Source organism: Pleurodeles waltl, chromosome 5 (assembly GCF_031143425.1).
Source record: "Pleurodeles waltl isolate 20211129_DDA chromosome 5, aPleWal1.hap1.20221129, whole genome shotgun sequence".
Classification (NCBI taxonomy): Eukaryota; Metazoa; Chordata; class Amphibia; order Caudata; family Salamandridae; genus Pleurodeles; species Pleurodeles waltl.
The window spans coordinates 866096834-866122785 of NC_090444.1; the positions used below are offsets into that span (position 1 = coordinate 866096834).

The 25952-nt window shown below is 45.7% G+C and overlaps 1 protein-coding gene across 3 annotated transcripts in view; it reads left to right on the forward strand.

Annotated features, from left to right (window-relative positions):
• Window positions 1-24597, forward strand: part of LOC138296106 (zinc finger protein 583-like) — a 369595-nt gene extending 344998 nt beyond the window's left edge. For all 3 annotated transcript variants that reach the window (XM_069234962.1, XM_069234961.1, XM_069234963.1), the window contains one exon: window positions 23364-24597. In XM_069234962.1, the coding sequence (XP_069091063.1) occupies window positions 23364-24196 (833 nt within the window). In that variant the 3' untranslated portion in view covers window positions 24197-24597. The remainder of the gene's footprint in view (window positions 1-23363) is intronic.
• Window positions 24598-25952: the final 1355 nt, after the last annotated feature.

The following is a 25952-nucleotide window of genomic DNA, read 5'->3' on the forward strand; positions in this document are numbered from 1 at the left end:
ATACGCAAAAAGGATTGAACATGGAGTTGTCATGTTTAATACTTAAAATTCTCCAATGCATCAGTACAGATTATACCTGTTTGGGATTATATGAATGTAATTAAAGCTTGGGAAATACACACTTGCAACAGTAAGTTAAGTAACAGTGACCTTGGGTGAAAAATCATAGCATGTAGGTTACAATTCTTATCCAGAGATTTGACATAAAGGCATGTCATGATTAAAAAGAATTCTTAGATCCAAAAAAATTAACCTGTAGGGGACCTTTATTCAACTTGAACTACTGTCCATTGCTATCACAGTCTAGTTAGGTATAGGGTGCAAAATAGGGGCAGAAACGGCGCTCAACGATGATATATAATGTGTTGTGTGGAAATGGTGCACTCACAGGGGAACACCCCAACCCCTAAAGATGGTTTACAAAGTAAACCCATACAAGAACAAATACAAATGTGAGGCACTCATTACTAGTCACCCATATACATATCGTCAAGATGCGATCCCATAAGTAACACCACTGTAAGTCCATAAAACTTCATATAAACAGTCTTTTAATGATATCCAGTCCTTCTGAAATAAATGCTCCTGATTCATACTCGCGATCTGTTGAGAAAGGATAGTTTTCAACGAGCAGGTAAACTTGTCGCCGCGTTTTTGGTTATCGGATGTTTATATAGTTGTACGAAACCACATATTTTAACTGATTACTAATTTGGATGGTGTTTTTGTTCGTGCCCACATTATAGAACTCTCTTTTGATTCAGACAATTTTGACATAGCATAATTGGAGGACTAATTTTACCACGCCGCTTGCCACTGGATTAAAGGTTTTCCTTTCTCCCCCCCTGGTTTTTGACAGCATGTCACGCTTGGGATTTGTAGTCTGATTAACACGGGGATGTGTGATTAGGTTTTTGGGTATGGTGTTACAGTCTGTTGGACACTGGTTTGCTATCAACTTTGGCATATTGATGCACAGGGTTTTATCTACTGAGACTTCAGTTGTCATGAGGCAAATATGTTTGTTTAGTTGTTGTAGTGTATTGGTAAGATTGCTTATTGCATTGGGATTTTCCACAGTTTAGTGTCTAGGTCCTTTTTTGCACTTGTGGCATGTTTTATTCTTTTATTTTTACTGTGTTTGATTCTTTTTAGCACTTTAATTTCTTTTTATATTTTTTTGGGCTCGTTCTTTAGGAAGCACGGTGATAAGTTTTTTTTTTTATATACAACAAATCCTCTTATTTATTTTTAGTGCTCTGTTCTGATGAAATTTCAGCCCTGAAGAAGTCGTTTGGGTCAATCCCCGAAGACGAAACACGTGTTGACTGTGTATCTATGAACCATATCAACGAAGTACTGGGAAACACTTCCACAGAAGGGGTTCATTGCTTATTGGAATCAGGAGCATTTATTTCAGAAGGACTGGATATCATTAAAAGACTGTTTATATGAAGTTTTATGGACTTACTGTGGTGTTACTTATGGGATCGCATTTTGACGGCTAAATGTGATATGTGTATGGGTGACTAGTAATGGGTGCCTCACATTTGTACTGCCCATTGCTATTCCGACAGTTTGTAAATAGAACTATCAAACCTATAGTAGATGTAGATTTTTAGTTAGAAATACTGATTTATCATCAAAACTCTGGTCTTGCAGAAGCATAGTTCCAGTGGCTACTTTATTCTCTTTGAGGTAAGAGGGATGTAGGCCAAGGATTTGGGTATGAATGTATTATATCACAGGTAAGGAGTGGGTTCCCATATTTGTACTTATGTATTGCTACTTTTTGAAGAATGTCTGTAGTGTTTCTAACTAGAGGACACATTTCAGCAATGTTTTAAGACGTTCAAGTTAAATTGCTAAAGGGGCAGTTATTCTGGACCAACCACATTAGGTCTTAATGATGAATTCAAGGAGTCCTTATATATTTTAAGAACATCATAGGAGGTAATAGTAATTCTTTCATCTGTAATAGGAAACACCTTTCTGTTTCTTGTATCCATGAATTCTCTATAGCCTTTTGTAAAAGGATTGCAATGTATGGAGTATATTTAGTGGCTGGAATGAGAAGGTAAGAGGGATGGAGGCTAGGGATTCTCATGCCCTAAACAGCAAAGATATTGGACGTAAAGGAGAGTGCTCTACCCCACCTAGGTAATATTTGTCTGACTTTATGGAGAAACCTACATTGTAGGCCAACAAGGCTTTATCTAGTGGATATTTAGCAGAGTTAGCAAAGGACTGGAGCCAGAGAAAGAGGGGACGTCTCAGCTAGTGGTGACAAACCCCAGGCTAAGTTCCATGGTTGTTCCAAAGGATGCAAGGGAGGACACAAGTAGGAATGGAATTTTGTCTGAAGCCATGCACAAAAGAACAAAGGGGGAAACGGAGGGTTCCTTACTCCCTAAAGGTGTTATTTGTTATAGGTTTCACAAGAAGGAGCACTAAAAAGAGACTGTTAAGTGAAACACTCTGTGCCAGTTGTACACATTATAGTGAGTGTGTTGAATATGTTTGAGTGGACTCAAGATGATCCTGTAGCACTGAATTTAGTGCAATGGATAGAGATGATCAAAAGCGTACCCATCCAATTGCTATGAGATTTGTGATGGAAACAGCTATCAATGGGAGGAAAGTTCCTGTCATGAGCAAAACAGCTGCTCACAGAACTATGCTTGAGAGGAAATATCTCAAACCTGGCAAGTTTCCACCTGGTGCCAATGGCATATGCTTGGTAGCCAGTGGGGATGACTTTGATTTTCCGATTTGTTGGGGTTAGGGTCAACAGCAAGTTGTCTATAATCGATGTAGAGTTAAGAGAGAAGAAAGGTGCTGGATGTCTTTTGGGCAAGGATTTGATTGCATAAGGCTTAGTACCCAGAGCAGAAGCCCCCATGGCTTGGACCACATAAACTATGTTGACCAGGGCACAGGATGCACATGATTATTAGGGAGAGACTGGAGCTATCCTAGATTTACAGTGACTAGAGAACATTGATGAGCAGGTTAAGGAGGAGTTTGAGAAGGCACATGATGTGGCACCATTAACCCCTGCTGTACAGGGAGAGTAGGATGGGGCACTGAAGCGGCCAGCTGTTAGTGTCTGGTTTACTGCCAGACCTCTAAGGTTGGTTAGCTGCTGGAGCATCTACTGTGTAAGAATTCAGGCCCAAGTGTGGTACCCTAAACTTATGGGACTTCAAAAGGAAACCCAGGAGCCACAAATCAGTGTTGCAAAGCATAACACCAGTTGGGAGAATGAATTCCTATATAATGATCCTTTGAATCCCAATCCAGCAGCTAGTATGAGGTTAGTGATTCCCCTAGTGAACAGGGACTTCCTGTTGTTTGCAGTCCATAAAGTGTCCTTAGGTGGTTTCTTGGGCATTAAAAGGACTCTGGATTCGTTGAGCTCCTTAGTGATTTGCTGTGGATGTGCGGAGATACAACTAAGAGCTGTAAAACTTGTCCTTCTGGCTAATTGAGTGGTAATTTCAGAAATACCACCATGGCATTGTTTACGCTATCTCTTACCCCATTCTGCCCCCCCCCCCGAGAAAATGTCTGGAATCTGAGCCTAAGCAGTTTGCATTTTAGGAAAGCCCTCAAAACCTAGTTGTTTTTTAGATGTTCTTCTTATGTTCACCCCAACCGAACATCCGCTAAGGGGCTTCCTGGTAGTGGTGCACTTTATAAAACCATATTCAAAATACGTGCCAACTCCCTTATTAGGTGTTCCATTTAGTGAGGTGGTATATCTTGATCATATTACAGGGTATCCCAAGTTGGTACCCCAGATGAGTACAAATGCTAGGGTTGCAGCTAGGACCTAGCCAGGTAGTTTGGTCTGGACTGTTCCTAAGGGGAGCATGGTTAAGACTGAGTTGCATATGGCTGGGTCCAAACTGCAAAGTCATGGGCAGCAAAAGAACAGATTTAGGCCCAAATCTCTGTACTAGGGTGAATGTTTGCCATTGTTCAACATTCTGTCCATCACTTGTTCTTTTTGCATTTGTCGCCCTATTGGGATGGGAATGCCCAGGTTCCCAGACATGGGTCCTGTGCTCCCCATGCCACTGGAGTCAAACTAGCCTGGCTGATACCCCGAAACCAGTCCCAGGATACTTGTTTCCAGTCCAGCGAGGACCTGACCTGGCAGTTCGGGGTACACTGTTCCCATGGGAGGCAGGGTCAAGACTGATTTGCCTATGGCTGAGTCCAAACTGGAAAGGCATGTGTAACAAAACAAACAATGGAATTAGGCCCAGATCCCTGTACTGGGCTGAATGTTTGACATTGTTCAGCATTCTGTTTATCAACAGTTCTTTTAGAAAGGGTTGCAGCCAGGGCACTCCTAGGTATCTTTTCAAGTGTTGGATTTTACTTTGACTGAATTTTTCTGACCAGGGAACAAACTTTATCTCCTCTTACATGAGAGGGATGTGGGAGTTAAGCTGGTGTCGCATACCACTTCTCCACAACATACTACCCACAGACCAAAGACTTGGCGAAACTGTTTAAATAGACTGTTAATAATATGAAGGTAACTGTACTAGAGAATCTTAGAAAGAAGTATGATCTATGATTTTTACCTGGCCTGCCTCTTATTTGCCCTATAGAGAAATTTAGCAGAAAGAAGTGGGGTCCTGTCCCTTCCAGCTTCTTATTGGCACCCAGGGTGTGGCCTGTTCGCATCAATCACAGAAGGAATGGAAGAAACTTCTGAGCGACCCCAGAAAAATGTTCTGCACTGTGATTGGTCTCAGGAGGTTGTGTGCAGTACATGAGTCGGATGAAGGAAAAAAAACGCCAGAATGCCATGAGCTAGTGGAGAAGTGGCATGACGAGATAGCAGGACCCTCTTGTACCAGGTGGGTCAGGAGGTATTGATGCAGAAGTCCATTTGTCCCAGAGCTTTAGAAGACAAGTGGTGTGAGTCCTAAAAGGTAGTACAGACGTTTTCTGTGGTGAGCTATTTGGTAGACACCGGTGCCACATGGGAACCAAACAGGGTGGTCTGTGTGACCCGTCTGAAACCATTCCTCCGTATAGCCTTTACAGCAAACATACTTGTAATGACAGAGGTGGTTAAGCACAGTGAACAAATCCCTGGCTTTTTGCACAGTTATATAAAGGATGGTTCTGTAAAAGGGATGTACCTCATGTAGGAGGCTGTCTTGGCTTGTAGTGGGAACCAAAGGAACTTACACCTTACACCAGGTCCAGTTATCCCTTATAAGTGAAATGTAATCAGTGTCTAGAAGCCAGGCTGTCTATAGGTAACTGTAGCCAGAGCAGCCATGGCTTAACTATGAGACACGCAAAGCTGTTGCAATGACACTGTAGTCACAAAGTACTTACACACATGAAAGACAATACTCAGTTTTACAAAAATAAAAGTACTTTATTTTAGTCACACAATACCAAAAATACTTTGTAGTCTATACTCCCTTGAGGTAAGTAATATATACACTAGTAACCAGAAACAGGTAGTACACAGTAGGAAAATAGTGCAAATAGTGAAAATCACAATAGGTTGCAATGGACCTAGGGAAGAACACAAACCATATAATAAAATAGTGGAATGCGAAAGTTGGTTTCCTAGGCAAGTGTAGTGTGTAGAGGGGCGCTGGGAGCACTGGGAGCGTTAGAAAACACCAAAGGTCAATAATGTACCCCAATCCAGAGCCCAGGAAAGCAGGAGTAAAACTCAGCAAGTTTCCTAAAACACACGAGAAGTCATGATAAAAGATAATGCAAGCACCAGAAAAGGCTGCAAGACACCAACGATGAATTCCCGCACCCGAAGACCTGTGGTAGAAGGGGACCAAGTCCACGAAGCTCTGAAGAGTCCAGGGAAAATTTGGTGCAGAAGATGTCCCACACTGGATGGATGAATGCAGTCTGGTTTGCGTCGCTGGATTCCGCCAACAAGCTGTGGCACATGCAAAGCTCACAGTTAGTGTAAAATGGCGCTGCCCGGGACCAGGAGGAACCTGTTGGCCTCTACTCAGGAGGGGGAGGCAGAGGGGGCTCTCAGCACCTCAGAGAGCCCTCAGAAGACCAGGCAGTGCACACAGGAGTCCCACAGCACAGGGACAAAGGAGATGCAAATGGAGGCCCACACAGCACGACACAAAGGATTCCCACACTGCCGGAGAATCACTCAGGAAGCTGTGCGTCGCAGGATGGAGTGCTGGGTGCCTAAGCTGTGCTGTGCACAAAGAACTTCTTAGAAGGTTGCACACAAGCCTTAGCAACTGCAAGTCACGTGGTGCACAGGGGTACTCTCTTGCTGGGGGAGGCAAGCCCTTACCTCCACAAACGTTGTACAGCTGGACAGTGGGTCTGCCGTAGTCACTTTAGTCCACCACCAATTCTGGATCCACGCCTGTCATCTGGAGAGGGGGACCAAGCCACCATTTGTCGCTGCAGAGAGGTGCCTGCTGAAGAAGGGAAGTGACTCCATCTCTCCACAGGAGATTCCTTCAGTTCTTCTGGTGCAGGCTGAAGACAGGCAGTCCTCGGAGGATGCACAACCTGGAAACTGTTGCAGTTGCTGGCAGGAGCTGAAGATACAATGTTGCAAAAGTCGTCTCAGCTTCTTTGTTGCAGTTTTGTAGAGTTCCTGGAGCAGTCAGCGATTGATCCTTCGGTAGAAGATGAAGTAAAGGATGCAGAGGATTCCTGCTGGAGTCTTGCAATCCATATCTGAAGAAACACCCAGAGGAGAGACCCTAAATAGCCCTGAGAGGGGGATTGGTCACCTAACCAGGTAAGCACCTATCAGGAGGGGTCTCTGACGTCACCTGCTCGCACTGGCCACTCAGATACTCCCAGAGTGCCCCACCACCTTGGAATCCTATATTGCAAAACCCAGGGACACTCTGGAGGTGCTATGGCCACCACCCCTGGGGTGGTGATGTACAGGGGAGTGGTCACTCCGCTTTCCTTTGCCCAGTTTCACACCAGAGCAGGGACTGGCGGTCCCTGAACCGATGTAGACTGGATTATGCAAGGAGGCCCCATCTGTGCCCTTCAAAGCATTTCCAGAGGCTTTGGGAAGATACCCATCCCATGCCTGTAACACCTATTTCCAAAGGGAGAGGGTGTAGCACCCCTCTTCTAAAGGAAATGCATTGTTCTGCCTTCCTGGGATTGAGCTACTCAAGCTTCAGGCGGGCAGAAGCCTGTCTGTGAGGTGGCAGCAGCTGGGGCTGCAGTGAAAACCTCAGAAGACTGGTATGGCTGTACTAGGGGTCCATAGTGGAGCCCCCAGAGTACATGGGATTGTGCAACCAATACTGGAATAAGTAGTGGGGTACAATTCCCAGTTGCTGGACACCTTACTTGGCCATATTCGAAGTTAACATTGTGAAGCTGTGCATAGGTATTGACCTATGTACAGTGCACACTTAAAATTGCGTCCCCGCACTCATGAATGGGCCTGGATGACATGGGGGCACCTCTGCTAGTACAGAGATGCCCTCACACACAGGTATTCTGCACTCAGCCTTCAGGGTTGGGATAACTGATACATAGGTGACTTATAAGTGACCTGTTGCAGTGAAAATGGCAGTGAAATAGTGCACGCACTATTTCACACAGGCTGCAGTGGCAGTCCTGAAGAAGCCTTTGTATGGGCTCCTTATGGGTGGCTAAAGAAATGCTGAAACGTATAAGGAGCCCCTTGAACCCCAGTGCCCTGGGTACCTATGTACCATATACTAGGGAATTATAAGGCGGGGGGTCCTGTGTGCCAATTTGAAGTGAAATATTGAGTCACTAGACTGTAGTGACAAATTTAGAAAGAGAGAGCATGAGCACTGGAGTTCTGATTAGCAGGACTCCAGTGACAATTTAGAAAACAGTGATACACACTGACAAGCAGGCCATAAACCATAAGCACTGGGTTCCTGACTAGCAGGATCCCAGTGACACAGTCAAACACACCCTGACATCAGGCAGAAATTGGGGGTAACATGCCAAAAAGAGGGTACTTTACTACACCTCACCTTAAACTGACTCATCAAGAGCAAGAAGAGGATTAAAGCGGTATTGGCATGATATTTCCATTGAGTCTTGCTGACACCAGAATGGACACATGTCTGTGCATAGCTTGCCAGTGACTAGCAAAGTCTCTTGAATGTAAGACTGGGTTCAAGAGTGCCTCAAAATAGAGGTTGCTAAGAGTTTGGACTGTGGTGTGGGCATTCCCATCGAATCTGAGTCAATCCAGTAGGGTAGGTGCCCACCCAAGGGTCCACTGGCAAGCTTTTTTGTGTCCACTGCTAGGCTCACAGTGAAGAGACCAAGACTGATGCACACCAGATTCCCTGAGCTGAGTGACTAGCTAGGTGTTTGTACTTCATTAGCACTTTTGATTCAACCAGTGACAGTTGGCAGATCACATTGGTCCCTGGTATCAAAAAGACCAGTTTCACAACACCAGAGAACGTGTACCAGGTTAGGGTTACTCCTTTTGGACTTAAGAATGCTCCTGGCACTTTTCAGTTCTTAGTGATCTATGTTGTATCAGAGCTTTATAGTTCTGGGGGCCTACCTTGACAACATTGCCAACTTTAGAAATTCATAGGAGGACTACCTGAGACACCTAAAACAGGTGTTGATCAGGATACAGAGCGCAAAACTGACCATCAAGGCAACCAAGTGCCAGGTGTGTGCTGCCCTCTGTACTCTTCCTTGGGCATCAGGAGGGCAACTCTAAAATCTGTTAATTTTATGCTAAGATCCAGTCTGTGTTGGAGTCAGAAGAACTTCCTAACAAAGATACAGGTGAGAGCATTTTTAAGACACAGGATATTACGGAAACCGTCGCCAACTATGGATTTCAAGTTGCTCCTTTGACAGCCCTGACATCTAAGAAAAAGCCTAAGAAAGTGATTTGGACTGCCAGGTGTCAAAAGGCTTTCAATGGCCTAGAGGCAGCACTATGCAGGGCTTATTTTCTGCAGAAGGCACATTACTATAGTTTACTATAGTCACCCCTTCATTGTACAGATTGATGCTTCAGACAAAGGAGTTGAAGTGGTACTGGCTCAACTCGTTGATGTGGTAGAAAGCATCCAGAGGCATTCATCCATTACTTGCACTGCTTTCTAAGCGACAGAACTAGGCTGCCATTCAAAGATACGTCTTTGCAATAGTTTGGACTTTATGTAGGTTCCAGCCTTACTTGTTGTACTCTGTTTGTGGTGCTTGCAGACACAACATAAACCACTCAAATGATTGATGACCTTGACAAGTAGAATCTCAGCTGGTTAATCACATTACATGGTCTATGTTTCACTGTAGAACACAAAGCTGGAATGCAATATGGGGATGCAGATGGACTTTCCTGCTATTTTTGAAGATGCAATAAATGGACTTCTCCTAATTTGGAGTATGATTCCGGATAGTCTGATCTGGAAGGGCGTCTATTCAGACAAAGGAAAGTGATCCAAGGGTATATGGGCATGCACCCCTGCCCTGAGTGACCCAACTGCAAATGATATTGTTATTTTTCACTGGCCCATGGAATACTAATTTAATGTGAGTGAGTCCTAGGCATGTCCATAGAAATGCAAAATTTAAGAAATGGTTCTGTGATCTGGATAGTATTTTGTCTGCATGGGACTGCTGTCCATGTTCTGGGTTGTTGACATGAAACATGGTGGCAGCATACTGATTCTTGTAAATTAATAGTCCTAAACAGACTCTTTTCGGTATTAGAAAGGAATGTGGCTTACCCTGCCATTAAGGTAAACATTCTGCTTCAATGTGGCATCTAGACCCCTGCACAGACATTAATAAAGTTTGTGAACATTGAGCTTGTGTGGCCCATATGGGCCAGCGAGACTATGTGCAAAAACAGTATGTTGGGACCTATGGGATTTATTTTGGATGGCCACTGGTTTAGATTAGCACAAAATGGAGGAGGGATACATCTTCCCTAGATAGTAGCAGAGGACTGCTTGCCTTTCCGAGGCTAGTAGTTGGAGACTCAGACACTGAAGTGAGAAAAGATTGATAGAGAGCTACACTTAAAAGTTCTATGAGGAACTTTAGGCAAGGGATTGCTGATTAAATTTCCTGAACACTGCTATTTGACGGGTGGTAGAGATAGAGTGTAAGTCAGCAGATAATGTTGTTCAAGGTGGGGGAAGCTTCTAGGCAAGCCCTGCTTTGTCTGCTCCTTGTCCCTCCTTCAGGATGGCTGATGACAGCCAGGTGCAGCGTCTTGACACTTTGTTTTTGACATTATTGCCTGAGCCAGCCTTATCACTGCTTGCTATAAAAGCATCACCTTGCACAAAGGCTGTGACTGGACTACAGCCTGAAAATGACAGTTGAAAGGGAACCAATTGAAACTAGTTCCAGAACGTTAGGCAGTGGATCCACAGTCACTGTGGTAAAACTGGCAAAGGCGGAACCCAAACCGCTCTATGCTGTTCTACATCATGTTCTTCTTGAGCAGGGAAGGAAGTGCTATGCAGAGTACTTGAGTAGCTGCTGTTAAACTAGGGCAGATGGTGCACGTAAGCGTCTATCCAAAGTGAGAACACAGCTGAACTCTGCACAATTTGCTAGTGAGCTGGGGCTGTCTGGTACATAGAAACCTGCCAGCCTCCTCAGAGAGGGAAGGGGGGAAGCCTACCCCTTCAGGAAGAGAGACTGTCCAGGAAGAGACACCCGACGTGAGAAGCACCCAGAAGATGCCAACTGCCAAGAGGGAGCTTTGCTTGCACTGGCCTGTGTCTTGAAGAATTGTCCGGTCTCCCAGAGCTTGGATCTAGTGGTGAACTATGTAAAGAATCTTTAAAACCAACAATGATGCGCTGCCCAGCATCCCTTCGATGTGCCAAAGTACTGGTGCAGCTAGTGCCAGTGTGTGGAAAAGGTTGTACTTGGCCCAGTTTAGAGAGCTCAGTAACACGAATTCCAAGACACCAGTGGCAAATGAGCTTAATAACCACGATTGTGGCCCAGTAGCCTCGCCTCTAATGAGGGTCTGATAATAGGGGTTCTCAAAATTGCTGAAAAGTTCAGGGTCAGCCTAGGGCACAAAGCATTTAACAAAGAATTCCAGCTACGAAGTTTAAAAGGAGTACAGTAGAATGAATAAATAATCTTCAAGTTCTAAATTGCATATTTGACAGCTATTAGAGCTTTATGATTTTAGTCGATGGATTCTTAAAGTTTCTCTTGAGTGATGTGACTCATCAAGGCACACACAAGTTTCTATTTTAGAAATACGGATCTGGCTCAAATACATATCTTCTATATCTTTAATACCCAGCTGCAAATGCCACGATTTATTCAGTATACAGTTCTTCCCATGAGGGTATTCCCTAGAGATATTTAAAAAAAAAAAAAAAAAAAAAAAAAAAAAAACAGTTCGGCTAACTACTTAAAGATCTCATTGCTAAACAGTTGACAAGCATGTTTAATGGCAGCTCTCTCCCATGGATTGACTAATAGATCACCTAACATTTCCTAGAATATTGGGGTACTCCATAGAGGGGCATAATGATTAATCTGAAACCAGGTGCAGTGTACATACGTCCCATTTTTCGCTAAACGCTTTCCATACATTGAAAAGTCTTTAACTAACTTTATTTAACTGAATGGGTCTGCAGCCGACTTGAGCAAATAGTGTTCTTGTTGTCCCTCGAGTAATAAATCCCAGACTTTTTGGCAAACGTACTGCTACTTATCAGGCCCATCATCCGACTAGATAGTGCTGCCTGAAAGTAAAATGTGAAGTCCAGTAAAGCCTACCAGTCCTTCATGAGTAAACGTTTAATCTATTGCAGTGCCCAGCAATGTTTTTAATAGCTCAAAGTCAAAGTGGAGGTGGCAGAATTTAGCTTCCGAAAAAACTGATATACCTTAATAAAGAGCAAAAAACACAAAAATGTAGAATACACAATACTTTTGACCTTATTGCAGTGCACCAATAAGGGAAGTGGTAACCAATCACACCACTACAATACATTTTTAAGCAAAGGGTCTTTTATTTGAAACAATTTTATGGACTTCTTTTGTTAGAGAGACTTCTGAGTAGGGAGCTTGAGCTGTCGAGCCCAGAACTTTCAAACCTTGCTCTTTTGTTGTGACCACTTGAATTGTTTAGCTTTTTAACTTGTTAATCTGACTATCTGGCAAATTGGACTATTAAATCTTGCATAATAGGCCGTGCAGACATAAGATTGGTGGTAAATACTGCTATGTCATTAACGTAATTGGTTATGTTTACAGACACTTTATTAAATATGATTGGTAGAATCTGATCATGCAGCTGATTCAAAGCAATGTAGGTCTGAAGATAAAGTGCAGATCGCAGAATAGAAGGGTACTACTTACCATGTGAATTAAAAAACATGATGTATAATTTCCCATTATACAAACCCTTACCCTTGGGTTTGCGGACATTCTTTTTATCCTACTAATAACATTTCTGCCTACTCCAAAGTAGGATATTATTTACCATAGGTGTTGATAAGATACTCTGTCAAACACTTTTTCTGCATCCCACAGTTACTGTCGTAATTAGTGGCAGTGGTGATATTGAACTTAGTAATTGCATTGTTAACAAACCATGTTGACAGTAAGATACCACATTTTTCATAAAGGGGACAAAATCTATGAGCAAATATCTGCAAACACCTGCACATCTGCTTTTAAAAATATAAGGTGGTAAGACCAACATTGTAAGGGGAATGTCTTTTCTTTTTTAAAGAAAGATACGATATTTAGCTTAGTCCAAGATTCTGGAGTAGAATACCTTGAGCGATGCTGACTTATGTCCACTAACAAAGAAACCTCGGTAAGTCTTGATGGAGCTCCGAGAGCGGCCCATCCTTACAAGCCACTTTATTTTTCAACTCTTTAGTTGATGCGCGCACCACTTGTAACCGTGTGTATGTATCTGATGCTGCTGACATTTCCAAAGATAGCTGTGGGCCATTGAAACGTTTATCATTATCAATTGCTACCCCAGAGAAAATATTGCCTTTCTGAATACTTGTTGATTATTCCCAATATGTATCTAAATTATTTAGAGTCGGCGTGGCTTGGGGCAGCACTTTGAGAGGGCCATTCATGCCATGCGGGCCCACCTTCCTGAAACCTTGGAGCTCTGCCAGCTGTGGGGAGACCGGAGAGGGGATGGAGGTGCTACGCCGGCATGCAGATAGCTCGGACCTTGAGGGTCCTGATTGGTGGGCACCCGTTGAGATCGGCACACCGGCCGGATCGCCTCCCGTTTGAAGGTGTGGCAAAAGATTGGGCCTGGTCCTCGCCTGGCTGATTGCAGCTGCCCCTTTGGAGTCCCGGCGGGCCAGGGCAACTCTGGCACTAGCGTGCCAGAGGTTGGTGGCGACTGTGATGCGGCGAGTGGCCATCAGCGGTGGCACATTAGGATCGGGGAGCCCCCACAGCTGTCTGACCACGGAAGAGACTGTTCCACCCCCCCCTTTCTGCGTCTGTCCCCCAGTCCAGAGGTGCACCCCCTGGCTGGCAGTGGGGGGTAAAAGGCTGGTAGCCCCCAGGACGGGGAGGGCTGCTGCTCCCTGGAGCCCGGTGACATCTCAAACGTGGCTGGGATTGCGCGGCAGGCGGGACACGAGGTGAGCGGCGCTGGAGAAGGTGACTCTAGGACTCTCCTGGGCCTGACTGGGGCCTGCTCTACTGGGCAGGCTGGGCGCGTGGCCCGGAGGAGTCGGAGTGGGCCGTGCTGATGAAAGGGCCTGGGTCTGGTCCTGGCCCGACGCTCTTTGGCCCGTGGTTCGCGGCGGGGCTCACCTGCTGGCCCCCGTTTTGTTGGTCCCGCTGGGCGGGCAGGTCTCGTGCAGATGGACTCCACTGGGCCTGGTCGGGAGGATCCGGGCCCCCTGCTTTCTTGCGGATATAATTGCACCTGTGGCAAACTGACTCCAGGAGCCATGGGGAAGGACAGGCAAGCCAAACCATGCTTGTCTCAACCTCGTATTGAAAAGTTCACTACCCCGGCGGGGATGGCTGAGGGTGGTGCTGCAGGGGCTCCTTCCTTGGCTGGAGAGACCGAGGGAGACACTGACAAGATCCTACGTGCCATACAATCCTCTCAGGCTGTGATGGAGAACAAGAGTGGGAGGTCACAGTAGACATGGCGCTGCTGCGCCAGGACCTTAAGAACATTTTGGCGCAGCTCACCAAGGCGGAGACCTGTGCGTCGACAGTGGAAGACGAAGTCTGTGATCTTAAAACAAAGGTGTCCTGCCTTCTCACCTGCACACAGGAGCTACAGCAGCGAGCGGAGGATGCGGGAAACCGCTCAAGACGGATTAACCTGCGCTTTGTGGTGTTCCCGGAGGTGGCCGAAGGTTCCAACCCTGTGGAGTTCTTGGAGACCTGGCTCAAATCATTGATTCTGTCGGACAAGCTGTCTGCTTGGTTTGCTATTGAACGCGCCCATAGAGCCCTTTCCGCGAGGCTTCCGCCAGGGTTGTCGACCAGGGCGTTTCTTGCCCGCTTCCTCAACTTTCAGGACCGGGACACTATACTACGAGAGGCTCGTGCTCAGCCGGAACTCCGCTATCAGAATTCAAGGATGCTGATTTTCCCAGACTGCTCTTGGGCAGTCCAAACGAGATGACACTCATATGAACAGGTAAATCAGAAACGAAGAGCGCGCCATCTAAAGTACACGCTCCTTTTCCTGGCCCCGCCTTAAGGTCCTGCACGCGGGCGAGGCGCATTTTTTCGGTACACAGGAGGTGGCCCGGGAATGGGCAACAGAGGAACCACCACTTAGAGGGGACCCCCCCTCCCCTTTCTCTCTCCGAGAGACCTCTAGATGCTCTGCCTGGGGTGATCTCCCAGGGCTCCGGCCGCTCAGGGCGCCCTCGCGCTGGTTCCCGCCGCAGGAGACGGCGATCCCGGTAGACCTCCGGGGCATAGGGGGCAAGCGCCCCTCGCCACCTCAGCGGAAGGAGGTCTCTCATGAATCGACATCACCAGGGCGATTCGCTCCAGAAGAAGGAGAAAGACTGAGTCAGACTCCACTCGTTTGACGCCCCTGGGGCGAAAACCAGCTCTGCATGGGTCCCTAATGGAACGAAGAAGAGATCCGAAGCAATAAAGGGGTCCACCACTCCACACCACTAAGGGTTTTACCTTACCTTTCCGTTGGTTTGTTGGGGCTTTTATAGGGCGACAGATGCTTCTTCAATTTAGGAGGGGAAGTATAGGGAGGGGGGAGTTGGGAGGTATTCATCTCTGTATGATGGCTTTATTATGTTGTGGTTTGCTCCTTACCCTCATTATTTGGAGGTCACACATTGGAAGGCACACACCGATTGCTCAGACACTGGACAAATGCAGGGCCCATCACCCACCGCACCCCACCCTGATCAGTGTCATGCTCCCCCAGCTGTACCCACGGCTTTGGGGGGGGTGCCCCTTTTCAAGACATCATATGGCGGCCACGACGATAGTCTCCTGGAATGTTAATGATCTCCTTGACAAGGTTAAGAGGACGGCGGTACTGCGCCATGCGCAGCGCCTCCGACCTTCCATCCTACTTCTCCAGGAGGCACGCCTACTGGGGTCCACATGTCCGTTCTTGGCCCGCTATGGCTTTGATCGGGTCTACCATTCGGGGTACGCTCAGCGGGTCAGGGGCATGGTGATACTTTTGCACCGGGGCTATCCCTTGACAATACAACGGATCTGGCAGGACCCACAGGGGAGGTATGTGGCCCTGACGGGGCGGTTGGATAGATGTAACATTAATCTACTTAGTATATATGCCCCCCCCACCCCCATGGGGCTTGAGGTTGTTTTCCGCACCCTCACTGCCCTCCTAGCACAGACACCCACGGGATTCACAGCTGTGGGCGGCGAGATGAACGCGGTCTTGGACCTGAACTTGGACATCATAGGTCCCATGTCAGATACTCCTCACAGATGCTCCTTGGCTCTTGCCAGGTGGATGACGGCCACGGGTCTCAGTGATGCACCCCCGCCACTAACAATATACCCACACCTTGGCAGCGCACCACACCCAGGCCTGTATAGACATGATCCTTACACCGGCCACTGACATCCCTCTAGTTACCCAAATCCAGATACATGCCCGTGACCTCTCCGATCACGCCCCTATATCGATGGATATTGGCCACCTAGAGCAGAATCAGATACCTATATGGCATCTAAGTGCTTGGTTTCTGCAAGACGAGACCTACTCTGTGGACCTCCACAGAGAGATTAAACTCTACATTAGTGAAAACACTGGGTCGGTCCAATCCCGTATCACTCTCTGGGCAGCAGCTAAGGCTACAGTCCGTGGCCATGCGAAGGGTCTCCTGCGAAGACGGGAGAGGGAGAAACAAGCCCATATTGCATCCCTTGCGGACCGAGCACTCCTCTTAGAACGTGAGACATTGAGATCTGGAGGGGAGGGACACAGACGAGTCCTGGAGATGGTGAGGCAAGAAATTAGAACCCACTCCCTGGAAGAGGCAAAACGGATCTGGTGGGCAACACAGGCCCAAACTTATGGCTGGAGGGATAAAAACAGTAAGGTCCTTTACTGGCTGGCCACCGGACCAATGAAGGGACGAGTGATCAGAGATAACAGATGAGTCCGGGCTGATACACACGACCCCCTAGGACATAGCTGAGACCTTTGCTCAATATTTTGCCACCCTATACACAGCGGCATCCAGACCTTTTATCGAACAACAGATGCCACTTTTGAATGAAGTAGACATGCTGGTCCTCTCAAAATTCGTAAGCAGGGGTCTTGACGACACCATAACTTTGGAGGAAATAGGGGAGGCCATCATGAATCTTAGATCCGGAAAGACCCCTGGCCCGGACGGATACCAGCAGAATATTACTCTAAGTTCCAAGACATATTAGTGCCCCAGCTCCATGGTCTCTATACTGAGGCCTTGGAGAGGGGTGCCTTTCCTCTTGACTTTGACCAGGCCATGACTGTTGTGTTGCCTAAGTCCAGCCGGCCTCCTTGTACTGCGCAGACTATCGCCCAATATCATTAATCAACACTGAGCTCAAGTCTTACGTTAATATACTGGCTACTCATCTTCAACCAGTGCTGCGACACTTGATCCACCCTTATCAGTCTGGCTTTGTGCCGACCCTTAGCACTAGACATTGTCTACACACGCTCTGCTCCCCCTGGCCCTCCTCCTCATCAATTTTGAAAAAGCGTTTGATACGGTGGACTGGACCTACCTAGACTTCGTTCTATGGAAGTCAGGCTTTGAACGCCCATTTAGGCACATGGTTCAGTTATTATACCATACACCATCGGCCTGTGTCCTAGTGAACGGGAGGCTGTCCGAGTTCTTACCCATTGGGAGGGGCACTAGACAGGGTTGTCCCCGTCCCCCCTCCTTTTTGCCCTCACTATAGAACCTCTCGCACAAATGGTTTGTCAAGATGCCTTCCTGGAAGGATGGTGGGAGGTAGGGAGGATCGCATTGCGCTTTACGCTGATGATGTCCTGCTTTACTTATCGCAAACAGAGATAAGCGGCCCTAGGTGTCTTCAATTGATACGTATTTTTGGTGAGGCATCTGGCCTTAAAATGAACTCTAGGAAATCTCTGCTGGTCCAGTTTTCAGAATCTCGAGCGTTGATTGACTGGCAAATGACCATCCCTATCCAACGATTAAGCTTCACGTACCTTGGCATGAAAGTCTCGCTCGAACCCTCTATGACCTCGGCCCTCATTCTCAACCCTCTCTCCTGTAGGGTGAAAGCAGACCTGGGAAAATGGCACTCTGCCGCTAAACGTCATGGGTCGCATAGCACTATATAAAATGTTGGTCCTACCCCGTTTTTTGTATGTCCTCCAGAATCTTCTCATCGGATTCCCCGACACTGGTTTCGGGAGATGGACGTGGTGGCGCCTATCCTGGGGCACATGTCGGCGCAGCATGTATCATGGCGGTCTGCCTATGTCTAATCTATACCTCTATTACCTGGCAGTGCAGGTACTCACCATCAATGAATGGCTTACCGGGTTTGGAATGACCCAGCCAGTCGTTTAGAATTGTCAACAATGGGGCTCACACGACTTATGGATAAGCTATATGGCTCTCCCATCCGCAGGGCTACTCCGGAAATTACCAGCCAGGACCTGTATGGGTGGCGCGTGGCCCAGAAACTGACGGGGTGGTGGGGCCGAGTCACCTAGTACACCCCGCTATGGCGGTGAATGTGGTTACATGAAGTTGTGAACCTTGAGGGCTTCACGCGCTGGGACGCCATAGGTATCACGGTAGTGGGAGATGTCTGGGAGGGTACACACATGATGTTTTTATAGCAACTCCAGGAGGCATACACTCTGAATCAGACACAATTTCAGAAATGCTTACAGCTCAGACATGCATCACATGCCCATATTAACAATGGTACCCAGATACCTGAATTCAGTCCTATGGAGTAGAAGATGATGATGGGGGCTTTGGGTAGGGGGGCTGTGTCTCAGATTTACCGCTCTCTTGTACTGAACGCCTTTCCACCCCTTCTGCCTTTACGGGCCCGTTGGGAGGCCTGAATCGGCCCACTGGAAGAAGAGGATTGGTGGGATGCGTTGATGGCTTCGCGCACTCTTGCAATCCCCACGAGGCTGCGTATGGTCCAGGTGTATTTTTTGCACTGTGGCTATCTGACACCAGCCCGACTCTTTTGTGCTGGGCTCAAACCGAACTCTGTGTGATAGATGCCTTAAATCGCCAGCTGACTTCTTCCACATGGCGTGGTCCTGTCCCAGGATCCAACGATACTGGACACACATCCTACATGAACTCTCCACTTTGCTGAACCTCACCTTGACCGCCTCCCACAAGGTTGCTATATTAGGGGTGAGGGAGGAGATTGGGGGCACCTGGCGATTCGTACACTTGTGGGCACGGCTTTGCTTGTTGCAAAATGGAACATTGCTAGATGCTGGGTGTCCAAGACTCCTCCCTCGCTACAACAGTGGAGAACGGGGATGGATTGGTGTGCTCAAATGGAACGATCCATCTATCAGGAAAGGGGTTGTGAAAGCCAATACAATAAGATTTGGGACGTGTGGCTGGGCGCTACCCGCACATAAACATTTTAACTTACCCAAATGCTACATGGACCTGTTCATCTAGGAGTCTGTAATCAATTGTGCTAATGTGATAATTAAATGTGCCTTCTACTTTGCAACTTGGTTTTATGTTTAAAAATCAATAAAAGTTGTTTATCAAAAAAATAATTTTGTGTTGATTTGATATGCTCTAACAGCTGGGCTGACCTATCACATCAATCTATGCTTGTCTCATTTCTTCCCTGGCTGCCACTGCTAAAATCTTCAAAGACTTCCAAGATGATAGAGTCTTATCCATTGCTTGAATGATATATCCTCTGGCATATCTGCACAAATCCGTACAAGGCCACATTTTGTATAAAAAAGAATTACAAACGTAGAGCTCTTATCAGCTTGTCTTTGCTGTATTTCTGTAGTATCCTTCCTCTGTAATACATTAAGCTATCAGGGATTTCGTTTGAGAACATGGAGTCAGACTTTATCCAATAGTATAAGAATTTTTAAAATCACCCAACAACCTCATTTAAGCATCCCATACAAGCCCAATTGCTGTCTGTAGGAGCCTGGCCTGGCTTATAGTGGGTACCTGATGGTACTTACACATTGTGCTAGGTCCAGTTATCCCTTATTAGTAGATTAGTAGTGCTCTAGCAGCTTAGGCTGATAGAGGTAGCTATAGTAGAGCAGCTTAGGCTGAACTAGGAGACATGCAAAGCTCCGACTATACTACCTATATCATATAGGTACTATATCATAAGAAACACAATACTCGGGGTTACTAAAAATAAAGGTACTTTGTCACTAAAATAATGTGCCAAAAATATCTCAGAGGATATACTCCCTTAGGAAGTAAGTAAAATACACACAAACCAAAATCAGGCAAGTAAAACAGCCAGAAAGTTGTGCAAACACTGTAGAATACAATAGGATGCAATAGGCCTAGGGGCAACACAAACCATATACTAAGAAAGTGGAATGTGAACCACGAATGGACCCCTAGGCTAGTGTAGTGTATAGAGGGCAGCTGGGAGTGTAAGAAAACACTAAGGGTGTCCAAGATACCCCACCCCAAGACCCTGAAAAGTAGGAGTAAAGTGCTTCTACTTCCCCAGAAACACACTAAACTCGTGATAGAGGATTCTGCAAAGACCACAACAGATTGCAAAGCACTGAAGATGGATTCCTGGACCTGAGGATCTGCAAAGGAAGGGGACCAAGTCCAAGAGTCGTGAAAGTGTCCGGGGGGCAGGAGCCCAGTAAACCCCAGATGAAGGTGCAAAATTGCTGCCTGCGGATGGAAGAAGCTGAAGATTCTGCAATAACGAAAGGTGCTAGGAACTTCTCCTTCGTGCAGAAGATGTCCCACGGAGTGCTGGAGGATGCAGAGTTGTTTCTTTGGAGAAAGATCGCAAACAAGCCTTGCTAGCTGCAAAGGTCACGGTTGAAGAAAAAGGGTGCTGCCCAGGCAGGACCAGGATGTCACCACTTGGGAGAGGAGACAGAGGGGGCCCTCAGCAACACAGAGCCCAAGCAGGCAGCACCCGCAGAAGTCCTTGAACATGGGTTCAAGAAGAATGAGCACAGCAGTCTTTTCAACACTACAAAAGAGGGTCCCACGAAGCCGGAGGTCAACTCAGGGAGTTGAGCAATGCAGGACGTAGTGCTGGGGACCTGGGCTAGGCTATGCACAAAGGATTCCTTGCAAAAGTGCACATAAGCCCTAGCAGCTGCAGTTCATGCGGTGCACAGGAGTACTGTCTGGAGAGGAGAGGTAAGGACTTACCTCCTCCAAATTTGGACAGTTGATGAGAGGGGTCCCAGAGTACCAGTGATGCTGAAGTTTAATCCTGCTGTAGCAGGGGGAAGATTCTGTCGACCCACTGGAGATTTCTTCGTGGCTTCCAGTGCAGGATGAAGGCAGGCAGCCCCCAAAGCATGCACCACCAGGAAACAGTCAAGAAAGCCGGCAGGATTAGGTGCTACAATGTCGCTTGTAGTCTTCTTGCTACTTTGTTGCAGTTTTGCAGGTGTCTTGGAGCAGTCAGCGGTCGATCCTTGGCAGAAGTCGAAGAGGGAGATGCAGAGGAACTTTGGTGAATTCTTGCAAGTCGCTATCTGAGGAAAATCCCACAGGAGAGACCCTAAATAGCCCTCAGAGGAGGATTGGCCACCTAGTCAGGTAAGCACCTATCAGGAGGGGTCTCTGACGTCACCTGCTGGCACTGGCCACTCAGAGGCCTCCAGTGTGCCCTCACACCTCTGGATTCAAGATGGCAGAGGTCTGAGACAAACTGGAGGAGCTCTGGCACCACCCCTGGGGTGGTGATGGACAGGGGAGTGGTCACTCCCCTTTCCTTTGTCCAGTTTCACACCAGAGCAGGGACTGGGGGTTCCCTGAACCAGTGTAGACTGGCTTATGCAAGGAGGGCACCATCTGTGCTCTTCAAAGCATTGCCAGAGGCTGGGGGAGGGTACTCCTCCCCAACCCTTAACACCTATTTCCAAAGGGAGAGAGTGTAACACCCTTTCTCAGAGGAAATTCTTTGTTCTGCCTTCCTGGGACTGGGCTGCCCAGACCCCAGGAGGGCAGAACCCAGTCTGTGGAGTGGCTGTAGCTGCAGAGAAAACCCCAGAGAGCTGGTTTTGGCAGTACCCAGGGTCCATAGTGGAGCCCCGGGGATGCGTGGGATTGGCACCTCATTACCAGATTTGGCATGGGAGGACAGTTCCATGATCTTAGACAAGTTACATGGCCATATTCGGAGTTACCATTGTGAAGCTACATATAGGTATTGACTACTCTGAGTAGGTCTTCTAAGTGCCTGTTCCGGTACTTCTGCAGGTGCTGCCTGCTTCTGTGGGGACTCTGAGTTGCTGAGCGTCCCCTCTGTCTCCTCCTCCAAGGGGCGACATCCTGGTCCTTCCTGGGCCCCAGCAGCACCCAAAAACCTAAATCGTGACTCTTGCAGCTATCAAGGCTTGTATGCAGTATTTCTGCGTGGAAACACTTCTGCAACCTGCAGCACGCCGTGGGACTTCTTCTCACCAAAGGGGAAGTTCCTGGCATCATCTGTTGTTGCAGAATCTTCAGCTTCTTCCACCCGGAGGCAGCCCTTTTACACCTTCTTCTGGGGTTTAGTAGGCTCCTGCCCCCCCCCCACACCCCAGACACTTGCGTGACTCTTGGACTTGGTCCCCTTCTTTTACAGGTCCTCAGGTCTAGGAATCCATCTTCAGTGCTTTGGTAGCAGTTGTGGTTCTTGCAGAATTCCCTATCACGACTATACTGTCTTTCTGGGGTAGTAGGGGAACTTTACTCCTACTTTTCAGGGTCTTGGGGTGGGGTATTTTGGACACCCTTACTGTTTTCGCACAGTCCCAGCGACCCTCTACTACCTCCCATGGGCCTGGGGTCCATTCGTCATCCGCATTCCACTTTTGGAGTATATGGTTTGTGTTGCCCCTAGGCCTATGTCTACCTATTGCATCCTATTGTGATTCTACATTGTTTGCACTAATTTTCTTACTGTTACATACCTGTTTTGGGTTTGTTTGCATATAATTTGTGTATATTATTTACCTCCTAAGTGAGGGTATCTTCTGAGATACTTTTGGCATATTGTCACTAAAATAAAGTACCTTTATTTTTAGTAACTCTGAGTATTGTGTTTTCTTATGATATTGTGCTATATGATATAAGTGGTATAGTAGGAGCTTTGCATGTGTCCTAGTTCAGCCTAAGCTGCTTTGCCATAGCTACCTCTAACAGCCTAAGCTGCTAGAAATACCTCTATTCTACTAATAAGGGATAACTGGACCTGGCACAAGGTGCAAGTACCACAAGGTACCCACTATAAGCCAGGCCAGCCTCCTACTATATGAATCTTCATTTGCTTGTGGGTGAATTGCCACCGCACCTGGCAGAGCTTAAAAACTATTGCTGGATAAAAACCATTACTTTGTGAATGAGGGAAGGTGGCCCTTACGAATATATGTAGATGACTAAGCCCCTTTTGTCTATGTATGGTATATTAAATATGTTTCAACTGCTATTAGTTCTGAGTGCAAATAATACTTTCTTCCTCTATTGTTTTAGCCAACACCACTAAGCACTGAAGTGCCAGCTACTGATGTGTATATCTGGATTAAAATATGAATTAAAAATAGGGCTCTTGCTGCATTGTATTGCATTTCTTGATAGTTTCAGTCATTACTTAAGTGGTTATGTTTCATTACTGTGCACTCTGTTTCCAACCAACAGACGCAGAATCGCAAAACATGTATGAATGGAATCCTGCAACGCTGGAACATCATGCTTTATCAGGAAATGCCAAACATGATGACTCTGCACATTTCAAGGAAAGTGAAATCAGTAGGACTCTGCATAGATTTAAAATGAGCCGGATGAATCACACAGAAAGCAAAGTCCAAATAAAGTCTGAACAAGTTATCAATAAAATGAATGAGAGTCCACAACCCGGAACACACGCAGACCAGTTGCCGCATGTAGGCACTGAAAATGAAAAGAAAGTCGCCCTAAGAAGAAACCAGCAGACACCCAGAGGATTGGCACCATTTGCTTGCACAGAATGTGGAAAAGTTTTCAGGAAACACTCGCGTCTTACTTGTCACCTCAGAGTTCACTTTGGAGAGAAACCTTATATATGCATGGATTGTGGAAAAGGTTTCAATGATAATTCAAATTTTAAAAGACATCTGAGAATACACTCGGGGAAAAAGCCATACACATGCAATACATGTGGTAAAGATTTTACCCAAGCAAATCATCTTAATGTCCACGAGAGATTACACACAGGTGAAAAACCCCATGCATGCCCAATATGCGGGAAACTTTTTGCTCATGATTCTAGTCTTTCTAAACATCAATTGACACACACAGGAAGGAAACCTTTTCAGTGTTCTGTGTGCTGCAAGAGTTTCCGCCAAAGGGGCCATCTTAATATTCATTTGAGAGCGCACACAGGTGAAAGGCCTTTTCAGTGTACTAAATGTGAGAAAACATTTATTGTCAAGAAACATCTTCTCAAACACCAAACAACACATAAAGATATGAATCCACCTTTCTCAGTTTAAAAGCATGTTCAAACACCACGCTCTTCCTTGTGATGTTATAGAGCAGGGGTATCCATTGTAGGATAAACATTAACTATGAGGTTTTATTGTATTTACATGGAATGCATGCAGATCTGTTTTTGTAGATATTCTGAAATACTGGATTCAGCTCACCTGGATCTTTGTTGTACACCATCATATATAGTTAATGGAACCATGTTGATCCTTTATAAGAATGATACCATTAAATCTCTGTTGTCATTTGTAAACCTTTTGATTTTATAAACAGAGAAAGCAATAAGTAAAATAGTTATGACAGTTGTGAAGGCCTCAAGGCTTTACCTTCAAAACTGAGAAGTGGACAAAACTAATGTTCTACTTCTTTATTTTCTAACCATTTTAATAAAACCTTAATGATTATACACTGAAGCAAAACACACTCTTGTTTTAACATTGTTGTAAACATATAACTATCTATGGGAATTATTATAATTAGTCTTAAAGTCTCCAATAGTGCATGGTGCAACCTGCTTCTAAAAACTTGGTTTATTAAGTGGGGTGGGTGACTACCCATCTCAAGGAATAAACATAACCCTTGCCAAGGTAAACTACTAAAGTCTGAATAAGCCTGTGCTCAACCTTCTGATAACTATAGCACAGAGCAGATAGTCTTTTTAAAGTTAATCACCTCTATTTAGAATTAACAACTTTAAAAGACATATAACAATAACAATTAATTGTATGACAAGGATAAACTTAAGTGGTAAATGTTAAAGAAGAAGAGTACACTGTTTAACATTTTTGGAGTAATTGGGGAAAAAGGGAAGGAGAGGAAGATGGAGAAATAGTAAGAAGGTTATGATAAATAATCACAATACAATATATGTTAAAGGGTAAAATTAATAATATAAAGGCTAAGTAATACATTTTAACACTGTAAAAAGCAATAACAAATAAATGAAATAACTTATGGTGGTTTAAAGTTTTCAGACGAGTTACAGTTAGCATATTGATGAGCAGCAGTATCTAAAAAGAAAAGTTAAATATCTCTAATAGCAGGACAGTATATGGAAGCAAAAGCAGTATCTAACCTATGATAATGACATACATTATACCACCATCCTTTATAAGGTGTATTGGATGAACATTTCCAATTAAGTGTAATTTGTTGAAAGGCTAGAGCTAACATGAGATCTAACAACTTCATATTATCAAAATTCGACTTAACATTTTCAGATAAGCTTCCAAAAAAGAGCGTCACAGGAGGTAGTGGAGAATCAAAATAAAAGATTGAGGCGAGTTGGGACTAAACCAAAAAAGAGGTAGCAGGTGGGCAGTGGAACAGAAAATGCATGAGATCTGCTTTAGGTTGATTGCATGACCAGCATTTTATATCTGAGGTCTTGGAAACTTTTTCAATGCTGGGACAGGGAGGATGGGAGGGGGTTGTGATTATTGCACCAAAGAGGGAATTGTAGAAAAGAGTTACGAGTAACGGTTTGTAATTGAAAATAAGGATTAATTAAGAAATAAGTAATTAAAAAGTGGAGAAGATATGATGGAATTTTTAGATGAAAAGGACCATATTTCATTAGGAGAAAACAGAAGAAGGAAATGGTATTCAATATCCAACCACAAAGGGGTAAATAGACATGTCAGAGAAATCCATCTAGACGGTTGTTTTAAACAGAAAGCTTTTTGTTATAGACAAACATTTGGAAAATTAACCCCCCTTGTTTAAATTTCCGAAGATAACACAAAGATATTCTAGACTTTA